This window comes from Mytilus trossulus, chromosome 10 (genome assembly GCF_036588685.1).
Source record: "Mytilus trossulus isolate FHL-02 chromosome 10, PNRI_Mtr1.1.1.hap1, whole genome shotgun sequence".
Classification (NCBI taxonomy): domain Eukaryota; kingdom Metazoa; phylum Mollusca; class Bivalvia; order Mytilida; family Mytilidae; genus Mytilus; species Mytilus trossulus.
This window is the reverse complement of record NC_086382.1, coordinates 26832403-26847653: the sequence shown is the minus strand read 5'-3', so window position 1 is coordinate 26847653 and position 15251 is coordinate 26832403. Positions and strand designations below refer to the sequence as shown.

General features: G+C 31.4%; 1 protein-coding gene across 2 annotated transcripts in view; it reads left to right on the top strand.

Moving 5' to 3' along the window:
• The window catches only part of LOC134687120 (uncharacterized), an 80159-nt gene that overhangs the window by 33420 nt on the left and 31488 nt on the right, over window positions 1-15251 (top strand). Inside the window, exons 5-8 of one of the 2 annotated variants that reach the window (XM_063547122.1) lie at window positions 245-297; window positions 7969-7998; window positions 9453-9557; window positions 10145-10248. In XM_063547122.1, coding sequence (XP_063403192.1) covers window positions 245-297; window positions 7969-7998; window positions 9453-9557; window positions 10145-10248 — 292 coding nt within the window. The remainder of the gene's footprint in view (window positions 1-244; window positions 298-7968; window positions 7999-9452; window positions 9558-10144; window positions 10249-15251) is intronic. The other variant, XM_063547123.1, reaches the window with a different exon arrangement.

The following is a 15251-nucleotide window of genomic DNA, read 5'->3' as shown; positions in this document are numbered from 1 at the left end:
TTAATTGTTCCCAATTCAATAATACCAGTATCACTTATATGTAATTTATTGTATAAGATATGAAAGTATTTGTAAATGCTGATTCATCAAAATTAGGCATATGAAATAAAGTATACTCCTACCTCAAACATTCATGGTCTCTGAAACATCTTTGCATTATTGTGTTGTACTTATAATTCAATTATATAGATATGAATTGCATTTTTATTTAAATTTTAATATTTCAACTTCTTTTATATTTCAGATATTCTGGCAATGCATCAATAAAGACATATGATTATGTAGTTTTGGATTCAGGTTGGTACATTTTGTTTGTTTACTGTTGTACACATGTACAGTCACCAGTATTACACCTATTAATATATTTCACAAAGGCAGTACACTTGCCAAACAGCCTTGCCCTGATTGGTCACTGGATACTGTGGATTCATTAATATTCGCTGGATACCAATTTTCATGGATTTCATGGGTACAGAAGAACCACAAATTTAGATTTTAAACGAATAACATATTTTCTAAAGGAATGAATACAGGTGTAATACCACCAAATCCTGGTACGTCACATCTGGTTGCATACGAGAGTAGGTCTAAAAAAATATTCCCTTGAATTTGACCATTGTAGGTAATTAATCCTACATATTATTGCAGTAAAACTATTTCTGTGTCATAAACATATGTCTTGGGTATTTCAAAACACCATTATTTTTTATTTGTGATTTCTATAGAAAATTTTGTAATCTGGAGGTTACATGGTGACTAAACCTTGTACACAGATGGAATAAGGGGAGAAATTTGATTGGTTAACTTCCAATGATGGTTATTTTCTTATATGCAATGAAATGTTATGTGAATTTTTTCTATAGAACTGGACAGGATAAAACTTTACTCATGCCAAGTATTTCTTTATTTGAAACAAAGATAAATTCTGCACAATTTTTTGAAAAGTGCAAATTTAACAAAGATTAATAGGGGGAAATCAATGGTGGTATTACACCTACAGACTTTGCCAAAACCACGAAATTAAATATCCACGAGTATGCAAGTTTTCCTCAAACCATGAAAGTTGTATCCACGAAAAATAAATGAATCCACAGTACTTATCACCTGAACACAAGATGCTCTCCTGGTTTTCTCAATGCTTGTTCCCAATGAATAAGCTTACCTTGTTCCCAATGAATAAGCTTACCTTGTTCCCAATGAATAAGCTTACCTTGTTCCTAATGAATAAGCTTACCTTGTTCCCAATGAATAAGCTTACCTTGTTCCCAATGAATAAGCTTACCTTGTTCCCAATGAATAAGCTTACCTACAGTTCTATGTTTTGGCATACATCTTTGTTCAGACAAAAACAAAAAGGAAAGATGTTTTGTTTTTTAATTTGGGTGAAATGTTACTTTTATTCCTGACCATGTAAGACCCTATGAAGTAGTAGTCAAGGTCCTCAAAAAAGCCTTGTTGTTGACTTTTAGATGTAAGACCCTCAGAAGTAGTCAAGGTCTACAAAAAAGCCTTGTCGTCGACTTTTAGATAGATTCTATGATTTAAAGGAAACATGGGGTTAATATCAATACAACAATATGTATTACCCTCAATAATGATTATTTGCTGTATCTAGTTTAAGTTTTTGAGAGAAATTGAGTAGACTTCAAATTGAGTCTTGAATGGTGTGTTCTCACTCTAACACTCAAGTCTACACTACTTGATACTATAGTGAATTTAATCCCAGTCAATAAATCATTCATTAAATGATTTATATTTATGTTCCATCTTATCAAACTGTAAAAACTCATAGATTTTTAAGGCCTTTTAAGAGCTAGAATTATGTAATATAGCCAAGTGGTTTTACCATTGTAAATATTTTAAGAATTCTGGAACATAAATATTATTTGATATGTAGATTTTTGTAAGCAATCCAATAAATAACACCTTTTTTCGCAACATCAAACTCATCATGGAAAAAATTGAATTCATCCATTTAAAAAAATGACTATTGATTTACATTAAAGTTCCTGAATCTATGAATTCAAATAATGTGTTTTTTCTTTTTTTTTTTAAAGCATCTATTCTTTAAAATGAATTCTTAGATAAACATGAATAATTTCCAGTTATTGATTAAAAACGAAGTAAAGTCAATATTTACCACAAAATCATTCAGTGTTAAAAGATTGTCATTCTGGTTCTATTCTTACAACTTTCACTTTAAGCATCAGTACATTTAAGTCAGGCAAAATAGGCTTGAAATTGTTTAAGAATCCGAAAAAGCCTCAGAAGTTAATTGAATAAGTCTTTGTGAAAATTAATGATCTTTGTGAAGCTGTTAATTTGTTTGAACTTCGGTAATTAAACACATAAGTAATTAAGAATATAAATTCCAAAACCACATCCATAGCATGAGAGTTGATATTGGATAACTTAAGAATCATAAAGATAGATTATTGTGTCAATTGTTCTTGCAATGGGGGATGGGTATTAAGAAATCATCCTTATATCTGCCCATCCCAAAATTAGTTTCCATTCTTTAATTTGCCTCTGCCAAATGTTATAAAACTTTAAAGGTGGTGCTTTTTTGCTTTTTATCACCAAACACAGATCAGATTTAATATTTAGGTATAATGTACCTTTATAAATTGAAAATTTAAAGACACGAAACCTGAGGTCCCGATTCGAATAATTTTAGTCATGACATAAAAGAATTCCTGGATCCTGAAAGAGTCAATCCCGAAATCCCAAGCTTGAAAAAACACAATTCCAGAGTCCTGATAAAGGTCCTATCCCCTCTAACAAGGACATCTGCTTTATTTATTTCTCTTATTTATAAAAAAAAAAGTAGCCTACAAGGGGGACTTTTTAATGGTAAGGTAGTGATTATCTCCCTTGAAGGATTGACAAATGTTGCAATGTTTTAGTTTCATGTTGCTGCTGCAGAAAGAAAGGGCTATTACCATTGTCTACGTTAATTTATGGGGAAAAAATCATTCAAAGACTTGTCTATTGTAAAATGAAAACTGAATGCATGAATATCTATTGTAATTCCTAACACTGAAAGGAAGTGATTAGAATAAAAAGGAAAAATCATGCTTAAAGTTATTGATCTATTTCTAAATAAATGTTCAATATTAGGCCAAACTAAAAAGAATGTGCGTTTACTGTCACATGCTGAAAAATAAATAACAGGGTAGGTAGGTAGGTTTTATTTTTTTATTTTTATTTTTAATTTATGTTGTGTCTTTAGGAGCAACATTGTGACTTTAACAGTGCTAAATAATCAAAAATGGTAAAAAAAAGCCTTTAGGGTACGTAGGGGTACAGTAAACTCACATACTTTTTTGTTTGGCCTTATATGAAATCAACATTAAAAGGAATGAACTCTTGAGAGGGGAATTTTTGCAGTTTTCTTTTTTATAGTTAGCGATATTGGGTGGTATAGATACTATAGATAGCATAAGTTTTAATACTTGTGTAGAAATGTTTTGAAGTACATCTCTCTATTATAATAACTTTCATTCTAGAATCAATATTTCTTTGTTTATAATCCTAAGTTGAAGTGTAGGTTATAGAAATATTGCTTTAGTGTATAAAATAATGGAATACAAAGTAATTGTGATTATTTTGTCTTTCATTGCTTTGTCCGTGTCACATATCTCGGCGGGAATCCCAGATCCAAAACTCTTACATCAATTTTTGTAAGCAGTAAAACTTAATTAGAATGTTTACAGCTCTTCTAAAGCTTTTATTTCATTATTTTTTTTTTTATTAACACACTGAATCGTGGTACTTTGTTAATCTGAATTACTTGATGTTCCAGGCAAACACTGCATGCAGTGTATAATTTACTCAACTTCTCAAACTTGATGCAGAATTTCAATTGATTTTTAAAGTGTTTTGTCAAACAAGAGCCTGAAGCCTCTCTTTGGTCCTGAAGCCTCACTTTGGTGTATAATGGTGATGTGAAGTACCATTCATATATACTCCTTCTAAACTAGTGTAATTAGTAGAAATCTTGTAACAATAGTAGACATTGATTCTTGTTAAAGTATTATATTTAACATTATATACAAAGTCGTGCTTACAGCTGTTATCCTAATGCTAGCAAGTTAAAGGTTTGGTTAACTTGCCTGTTTTGTTAGTATTAATGTTTGTTCATTCAAAGTTATTAAGATTGACATCTGAAAACAATTTGAAATGGTATAGTTCAACTGAAAGCCCTAAATGGGACATTATCAAATAATCAAATTTTCTGGTTTAACTCCACCTACTTATATTGTTTGCAGATGTCAATCTTAATTACAATGCTTGCCAACAAAGCAAGCAAACAAATCAAAAAATTTAATTTGCTAGCATAAGGATAACAGCTGTCACAATGTAGAAACCCAAAATAGTAATTGGTATATAACACATTGTTGGGTTGTTGTCTTGTTGACAAACTGCATAGGGCCTTTTTTTTTTAATTAGTTGGTTTACGGATCCGCCGACCCGATTTTGTTTAAAAGTGAAATAAAATTAAAATTTTGATTTCGTGTTGTTTTTTATTCCGCCGACCCGATTTTTCGAGTGCTGTGAATAAAAAAATCTGAGGCGTTCCAAAACGTTTTGTCTGTGTCAATAAAGCGTTTGTAGTGAACGGCGTATTTTGAAAAGCTTCGAAATGACCCAGACGAATTCAAAAACCCAACGAGGGAGGACCATGGAGTCTGACGGCTTCATCTACTTTCAGTTGAATATTAACTTTGATGGTCAACGTACTGAGAGCACTTTTATCAAATGCAAACCTAAGCAAACAATCGGCGATGCCATATTCGACAATATGGCTGATGAAAATGATCTCAACTTTTTATTTCTTTGCCACCATTTCCACTTTTCAGCGAACGGGATTCATGCATAATTTAGATGCTAACAAATTTCTTGTCTGTACAAAATATGTGTTTTAGTCAAACTTTGGTACATTGCTATTTCTTCATCAGCATGATAGGATCATGAACACAGTTGATTATCAAACATTTCATAAATCAAAGGAATTTGTTTATGTCAAGTATATTGTCCTCAAAAGATTTTTGGGTCAAACATGCACATATATTCATACGTGAAGACCACTTGCACCTTAAATGTGATGGTATTGTGTTCACCTGGAGAGTGAGAGATCTTGGGTTTGAACCTTGACCCGGTCAAATCAAAGACTTAAAAATTGGTATCTGCTGCTTCTTCGCCAAGCACGCTGCAATTGCAATTATTAAAGGAGTCAGAATAATGTGTTTGGGTAAGGTAACATATCTTTGGGGGAACTGTTACCTTGTGAGCTAGCACATTTAAATTCTGGCTCAGTGTGTCAGTTTAGCATTTCATTTCTCATTATCATATTCTCATCCTAATTATGCATCTGATTAGCCACTAAACATTAAACAACAATTGACCATCCATCCATCAAATGCAAAGCATATCAATTAAGAGCTAAACTATTTCTCCTCCTCAACCCCTGTAATGTCATGAATGAACAGCATTTTTTTTTTTTTTTTTCCTCCGACTCAAATTTTTCAGAACAGTTATACGTGAACAAAAAAAAAATCTAAGATTGCTATTTTATTTTTATTTTTTTTACCTCCTCCGACCCTAACCTTTGACACTAGTTGTCCGTAAACCAACTAATTAAAAAAAAAAGGCCTAGTGAATATGAAAATATCCCCTCACATAAATCTGTTCAGTTGTAAAATCCTAAGGTTTTGTCTTTTCATTAATCTAATCATATTCTGGTATGTCTCCATTTTTCCCAATCCCATTCTTTTTCATTTACCATCTCCAAGTGTCCAGAAACAGACTTAATAATAGAAGCAATCTCCATTATGTCTGTTCAAATTCTCCGTGTTCTTATATATTGCATGACACGTTAAATCTGTTGATCTTATAGCCCAACTACTCCTCCAGGGTATATCCCCTTATCTATTGCATGACTTTGTTAGCATTGATTTTCACCAAACCAATTCATTACTTTTGTCTCAGTCGTTAAGCTTGTTTGAACAAAATCTAATTTTTTCAAGAAAAATGATGAAAATTTCTTTGCAATTTGAGGATGGGACATTAGTCATTCCTTCCTCAATTCATCATAAATACTTCAAGTAGATTTCATTTTGTTATGCCACTCGGGATATTCATGTTTTCCGTAGAAACAGCAATTTTATATTTTTCGATGAATAAATGACATATCTAAGTGAAATAACATATAATGAAGTCAGCCATTAGATGAGCCGACTATTAAGTTGAAGATATAAACTGATAGCATCAGTCATGACAAAATTATACCTATATATTATGGGATTTTTTGTTCAAGTTATGACAAGAAAATTGGCCAATGTTTAATTTGTAGAGATATTGTACTGTTCATCAAGATAATTGCATCTTTGATCCAACATCAAAAGTTCAGACATGCATAAGAAAGGAAAGTACGAGAATGTTTCCCTCAAATATCATAACTCTTAATGGAACTGTCTGATTTAATACTGATGTATTAGGTTTTATCCTCTTCAAGATCAACTTCTCTCACCTTTATAAAGTAGAAGACAAGCTCTCGCTATTTTTATGTGCGACAAGTAATACTACTATGGAATGTTTGACGTGTGTAGGCTGGACGAATTTAATAAAGCGGATATTTTCTGACGTAATGTCAAGGAATTGGGAATTATTGAGCAAAATGTAAAAGACAATGGAATAATTTTACAATAGGATTTCACATGATCACTTAATTTTAAATAGGTTGTCATTGTACTGTTAACTTTTCCCTTGAAATCTTGGAAGTTAGTGATTTTTAAATTCCATTTATAAGAATATGAAATGCATCAAAACATTTCTAAGATTATTCTCATAAAAGTCCAAAACATAACAGATATTGGTACATGTAATATCAAATATATCCCATTGAAGTCAATGTTAAATGATGTTCAACTTTCTTGTTATTTATAAGTATATAGAATCATATTCGAAACAGTGTGGTCCTGGCCATTGATTGACAACCTAAATTATCCCATTGACTGGGACAGATTAGGTGAACGTTTGTCGGTAACAATCACTGCTCACTATGTACTTGTTAAAGACACTGAATCTGTGGGGTCACCAAAGGTTCTCAACACCTAATAAAAGCAACTCGAAAAATGAATCCGGAATAATACGATGTGTTGATTTATATCAATAATATAAATCAAAACATAAAGGTTATTCCTGAAATTTTTTTCGAATTATTTTATTATTAAAGGCGTTAAGAACCTTTGGTGACCCCACAGTTTAAATTCTATAATAAGTAAGAAGTGAGCAATGGACGTTACAGGCAAACGTTCACCTTATATGTCCCAGTCAATTGGATAATTTAGGTTGTCAATCAATGGCCAGGACCACACTGTTTCGAATATGATTCTATAAGATCTCAAACTTTCAAGATGATAAACAGCAACAGATAGAACCGTTTCTTTGATACTTGTATTTGATTACGTCCAGCCCTAAGATTCATAGGTGTTTTTTTCATGCACATCCATTAGACATTAGATTGTAAATTCAAGTTTTGGAATCAGTTTATAATAGCGATTGTCTAAGGATCAACAGACAAAAATGAGATTTATTGATCTAATTTCAGGAAATACTTCATCCTCAAATATAATCAGAATGTAAAATGAAAGAGCTAATTAATGTAAATCTTGTATTTTGCAAAAATAAAAACATCGTAAAAATATATGATTGTCACAATAATTCAATCTGATCTTCTTGTTTTCCCTTGGTTTACTGACAACTGAAACTTTCACCATGTTCTGGAAGCAAATATTTTTTTTACGGTAAGAAAAAGATTGATCAGTCTTTTTCTGAACCTCAATTTCATAGTTTTATTGACAAATTTCGCAAAATATTTTTTGACCATAAGAAAAAGATTGATGGTTGTTTCTCTGAGCCTCAATTTCATAATTTTTATTGACAAATTTTATCTGTATTCTACAGGAATGTGTTGTATTCCAAAAGTCAAATCAGGTATAGATCGTGTTGAGCTTAATTTACAAACAATTTGCTTTATAGTAAACCACAGTGTGATGCCTTTAACCTGCTTATTATCAATAATTGAATACCTGCTAGTATAAATTTATCCTCACTTTCTTTCATTATAAAAACTCTTTACATATAATGCTTATAAATGATATTGCAAGAAATTTATCATATTGGGGATAAAAAAAATAGAAAACCTCCAGGTTTTTTTACCTTAGAAATGTTAACCATTCCTTGGGCTTGTGTGTTGTTAATTATTGATTATGGCTCCATTATATTTGAAATTGAAAATTAGGATCAAGTATTTGCTGAAGATTCCTGTTATGATTTGCTTGCTATATGGGAAGGGGAAACTTGTAAAAATTTGTAAATACAGGCTCAGGAATCATGGCAAATGCCAGTGCAGCTTTCTTTAAAACTTTGTTGAATGAAGAAAAGAAATACAGTTTGAAATAACTTTTAACATTGTTGAATAAAAATAACTTGAAATAGTTTATTCTATCTACTGCTTATATCTATTTTTGTTATAAGCCTTTCTGCAGTATATCCACAAGAATTTTTGTGTCACTCCACAATAAATTCAGAGGAATTATTATCCAAAAAATAGTTATCATCATCATACTTTATTTCCTCCAATAGGAGATTGAAATAAGACAAAATATGTACAATTATAAAGTTTTGAAATCACAAAATTAGAATGTCATCTGGTGCCAATTTAAGGGAGCTCGCTTCTCAGTTTCAAAGTAATTAACTTTTCAAAACACTAGTTTATATTAATAAGGAATTAATAAAGGAATCCAAAAAGCAAAAAAAATATATAGGTCACCATACTCTTTTTCGAGATATGAGCCATTGAAATTTTGGCGGGAAAATATTCTCTCTTGACTTTTCATAGCTTTATACTTAAAGTTCGCAAAAACTGTTAAAAAGTAATTAGAATTTTATAAGACTTTTACAGATGGCTTATCTTTATACATGTTAAAGAATTTTAAAAAGAAAAATGGGGGTCACCGAGCAAATTTTTTCAAGGCATTTAAATGGATAAAACCAGAGGATTCTGAAAATCTGACAAAAAATCCAAAACATGACAAGCCAGCTTCCTTAAACCATGCTCTGGTGAAAAATCTGCAATATAGAATTTAAGGGTACAAAACTAAACAATAATGGCACCATAGTTATGAGTTATTTCGGAAATTTAAATATTTTTCAAGATTATATATATTCAAATCATGTCAAGTGCACTTTACTAACTTTCATACCGTTATAATATAAAATGTATTAAAATATATACTAATATTTATGTTTGCTTGTGAATGTAAGGCAAAACTGTTAATGATATTTATCCCTAGTGTAAGCTGTATATAAGCTGTGGTAAACCACCTGTTGGAAAATGCCAGTTGTTACTGAATTTGTTTTAATGATTGATTTTTTATTTTTTTCAGATAGAGCTATTGGGGACAACAGAAAGTCTGGAACTCTGGGAAAATTATTTCGTAATATTGGGATAAGACGGTCAGGAAGAAAACCAGGATTTAAACAGCACGAAGGTGATTGCATGTTTATAGCAGTCCAGAAATGGATGCTTAGAAATGAATGATGACTGTATTACGACTTTAATCTACATGTACTGCATCTACCAAAGATATTCTTGGCCCTTTATAGCTTGCTGTCCTGTCAACTTTCATGTGAGCCAAGGCTCCGTGTTGAAGACCGTACTTTGACCTATAATGGTTTACTTTAACAAATTATGACTTGGATGGAGAGTTGTCTCAATGACACTCATACCACATCTTCTTATATCTATAATCTAAAAACAGCAATAAAAGCATTGTTCCTTTGCTTTGTGTGTTCTTTATGCTGTGTATGTACTAAATTTGTGTCATGGATGGATTGATACACATATCCTTTACTTTTCTATTCTATTAATTTGAAAAGTGATTTTTGTGGATAAATATATGCAAACTTAAAGGTGTAGTAAACATCCTCCATCATAAATGATAATACATTTTGTTACTTAAGAAAATTTCAGGTAAAAAAACATGATTAAAGGACACAATCATGATTAAAACGTTTTCCTTTTTTTCTTAAACAGCATTATGCCATCATAATTTAATATCTTTTATTTCTTTGCTAGGTGACCCAAATGCCTTTGATATCACAATGTCAGATGAAGACAGAATGGCTCTGATGTTAATGGTCAAAGAAGGGAAAATAACTACCCAGCATGCAATAGAAGTGGTAAGTTGGAAGGCAAAATTGCCTGTGTCATTGTGTCTCGGTCTAATTCACCTTTTCAGAATCTGAAGGATTATGGGTAATCTCATAACTGGTACACAAAAATGAAACTAAAGTTGTGTCATTGGTTGAACTCCCTTTGTTTAGGATGTTTTAAAACAACAATTTGGTGTACGCTTATGAAATAATTACCCAGAATGCATTAGATTCTGAAATGGCAAATTCTAGTGTGTCAGTATAAAAAACTGTTATCAGATGCCAGGATTAAAATCCCATATGTCAGATAATCCCCTTGTCTTCAAAAGACTCATCAGAGTCGCTGGAATCAAAAAAATATTCACCTTGTCCGCCATTTATATCAATACGATAAATTGACGATCTCTTTTGAAATAAATCTTTGTTTATTGTAAACTCCTTTACATCGATTCTATTTCCTGTGTTAGGATTTGATTCACTTTGTAATTCAGATTCATCACCAAACTATGTATCTATATCAATACAAATTGATAAGATATTACTTGATCTTAATAAACATGTTTCTTCGTCTGAAGTCAGCCAATAAATTAACACATATCTCCATTTATTCTTAATCCATCGCTCCGTTAACAATATTGTATCAAGCATGTTTCAGACAAATCTATTGTATTTGGACGAGGCACTATTCTTAAGCAATCTCTTGTGTTTTATCAAGCTTTAGCCATCATTATTGTGTAATACTTGGCTTGATTTGGAATTATGTTTCCGATATAAGAAAGCAGTCATGTGACGATAAAAGGCGACTTGTTTCTGAAACAATTTATTTTCAGACGATCGGACTGAAATAAAGAATTCCAAGTTGAATTTGAATAACATCATATATTTGTTTTATGAAGTAATAACAGTTCTCTTTATCAAATTGGCTGTCAGTTTCATCCTAGACAGCAATTAGTTATGGATGGTTGTTTATATCCAGAACATTATATCTCATTGTTTCTTTAATTGAATCTGTTTTATAAAGAATAATTTAAGCAAGTAAGATTTTACCTCAGATTAAAACTATCATATGTAAAACCGGTTTCTTGTAACTGTTCAAATAGTCTGTTTTTGATTTAGTCGTTTGAACCAATTTTAAATATTTGAATATTGCCCAATCGCAATAGTTTGCTTCAAGTACATATCTGAGAATTGCCCAAGTGGTCACTTGCAAAAAAAATGATTTGTAGTGTTGTTATTGTGTTGACATGCTTGTTGGTGGCAGGGTGGCATCTGTGGCATCAGTAATGTTTGTAGTTAGGTCAGATGAAGGGGTACCAATATCATATGGATTCCTTCCTCCATACATTCATATTGAAGCATAGGATAATAGACTTAATATTACCCTAACATTTAGGAATATCCTTAATTCACATGTCTTTTGTATGTATCATTTATTTTTCTACATTGGCTAGAGGTATAGGGGGAGGGTTGAGATCTCATAAACATGTTTAACCCCGCCACATTTTTGAGCCTGTCCCAAGTCAGGAGCCTCTGGTCTTTGTTAGTCTTGTATTATTTTAATTTTAGTTTCTTGTGTACAATTTGGAAATAAGTATGGTGTTCATTATCACTGAACTAGTATATTGTATTATTTTAATTTTAGTTTCTTGTGTACAATTCGGAAATAAGTATGGCGTTCATTATCACTGAACTAGTATATATTTGTTTAGGGGCCAGCTGAAGGACTCCTCCGGGTGCGGGAATTTCTCATTACATTGAAGACCTGTTGGTGACCTTCTGCTGTTGTTTTTTCTATGGTCGGGTTGTTGTCTCTTTGATACATTCCCCATTTCCATTCTGAATTTTATCATTAATAAGAAAGGAAAGGTGGAAGACTAATGGAATTGTGAATTTGTTTTATTATATTGTATCAAATAATAAATAAAACCCCAGGATGCTAAGTGCCTTTTAATTCATTACAACTGATAAGCCTGAGTTTGAAGGAGGAGGTTGCCAAATTTTTGTAATGCTAACAATATGTATAATAGTTATTGAAGAGAAAGATGGAAAGCTTCTATAAGAATATTTTATTTTGTTATTCATTTTAATGTAAAGTTTTTGGTACTGTTACTATATTTTTGAGGTTAAGTCCATTCCTTGACAATTTAAAAACCTTTAAAAAAAATCTCTTTATTGTCTCTTTTGGCTCTAACCAATTTTAAAACAGCTATTTTTTCTTGGCAGTATGAAAATCATTGACAAAAACCAATAATTTAATTTTGGATGTAACGCGTCTTCTGATTGGCTGACGTTATTTTGTTATCAGCCCATAGACATAATTTAGTCATGTAACAGTGATGTCATCAACGTTTTTTCATGTTTTTTTACAGTTTAAAATGGAATTTAGAATGAAATTATAAGAAATGACTGTAATATTTTTTCTGTCTATTCGAAATAACATAAAAAATGTGGTGCACACTGTTAAATAACCTGCTATGTGCGTTATTCAGTGTGCATCACATTTTTTTAAGTTATTTCTTCATAGACAAAAAAAATATTACAGTCATTCCTTAAAAACATATGAAGATTTAAGAATTTAGTCTAATCCTTCTTTCTTTGGCTGTGTAATGTTTTGAAAAACCAAACAACAGTGGCATTTTAGTTAAAACCTTTGATTATATTTGAAGTTCCATTAGAATAATGTAAAGTACCTATTCATATTTGATTTGTGTGTAAGCATTTTAACGTAAAACACCCTATAGAATGCAACCTTTATTTTTGAACAACAATTAGGAAACAAATCATAACAATTTAAAAAACAGCTTCCTTCTGAAAAAAAAATCCTGCTTATATGTTATCTTATTACATTTTGTTTTTACCTCAGATCTACAACAATCAATGCTTGTGAAAAGTTTTTAAACAACAATTAATTAGGAAACAAATCATAACAATTGAAAAAACATCTTCCTTCTGAAAAAAATTCCTGCTTAGATGTTTCTTTATTGCATTTTGTTTTTACCTCAGATCTACAACAATCAAGGCCATAACAAATAATTGGTTTGTTTGCCCAAACGCTACCTACCCAGAAAAAGCTGCCTACTCAAATTCTTTTATTGTCCTGATTTGAAGATGTTTTTTTAATCAAATAGGCATGAAGACTAATAAACATCTGATACTTCAATTTATTTTTTTGAAAAAAAAAGAAATTGCCTATTTACCTACCCACTGTCTCAACCTTTGGGTAGGGTTTGGGCAAACCAAAATATTTTTAAGTGTGGCCCAATGCTTGTGAAAAGTCAAACATTTGTGAAGTTCTGATGTTCTTCATGTTAAGATATATGCTAATAGAAACTACAGGTTTTAAATATGCAACTTATCAAATCTTTTATAAACAAGCAATAAAAATTGGCTTCAAAGTATAAAAGACGTAAAAGTTAATGAAGAGTCAGCTGAAGCCAACAGCAGGTTAACTATACATGTTCTATCAAAGTGTACAACTCAATGAAGGGGATAAAACATAATGCAGGGAAAATACGACTTAATTTTATAGACAGAAACTTCTCTATTCTTGAATTAATTGTAAAATTACGATCACGCACTAAAAGGTATTTGTTTTAATGGATCCTGTTTTAATTTCAAATACTGGGAGTTTATAAAGGGCACATTATTAACTGTGTAAGCAATATGTGAGATGCACTTAAAAATAAACAGTTTTAATTATCAAAAGGTCAAGAATTAAAGGATTCTCTCGCCATGAAGTAAATAAAACTGGCAGCGTTCTTTTGATAAATATAAAAAAATAGATATTTATCGGGGGCAATGAAAACAGTTGATAGAAGATCAGAATAAGTACTATGTTGTAAAGTACAAACATTATGAATGGAGCTGACAAGGTATCTATTCTGTCTCAGGTCAGTAGTGGGGGGGGGATTCCAGCCATTTTTAAAAGGGGGGATCCAACCATATGTCCCCATTCAAACGCATTGATCATCATAAAAAAGGGGGAGGGGTTCACACTTCTGACTTTCGTAACCTTCACAACTGAATCCACCACTAGTAGTAACTTTGCTTTCTTCATTTATATTGTGTGTTCAATTTGCTTATTGGGACGACTATGATTCTAAAAAGCATTGACCTTCACTTGTACAATATGCTGCAGAAAACATTGATCTACCTTGTACAAACTTCCTTGCAGATATCTAAAATAAAAAATGAGTTCACCGCTAGTATTTGGTGCGGTTCATTTTGCTGAATTTTCAATTTTCTATGGTGAGTTTTGAGTTCTAGTGTTTGTCTATTTTAGCAATTGTTGCAACATGATTTTCCCACAAACTTCTTGGAGTAGAATATTTTAGAAAATGAAGACTTCTGCATTAACTGGCCATTCATGAAAAACTTCAAAATTATATTAAGAAGGATAGGCAGAACCTTTCAGGATTTGTGTCCACAACACTCTTCAATTTTCTTGTTTATTTGGCCTTTGTAACTTTTTTGATTCAAGCATCACTGATGAATCTTGTGTGTCAAGTGTGCAAAATTTTCACCCTGTTATCTATGAGTTTATATATAGTGTTTGTAAAGATTGTTATGACAAAAAGGATAACATGGCACAAAAAAAAAAAGACATCAGATCTATACACTTGAATTACAAGTGTCTCAAATGAAATATTGCATCATTGGTTTTTGTTTTTTTTATTGAAGAAAAAAAATCGGTAACTTTTAGAAACTTCCTTCTGTAATTTGTCCTCTGATTGTGATTAACAAGTAGTTACTGTGATTGATGTTATCTGTAAACTTAGATTCTTACAGAGGAGAACTTGAAATTCTATCTTTTAATGAATTCTCTCAGTATACTCCACAAAGTTTAATTCTCAGTTTCTCAATACACATCGGTCAAACACTGAATCATCAGTCGGAATTCTTTAATTGAGAAATAGCTAGAGCAGCCTGAGGATTTTCGTAAAAATATAACTTGAGTAAAATAGATTGCTTGGTGATTTTGTCACAGTAGTCTAGAATCAGTGTCAGCAGATGAAACCTTGGGAATGACA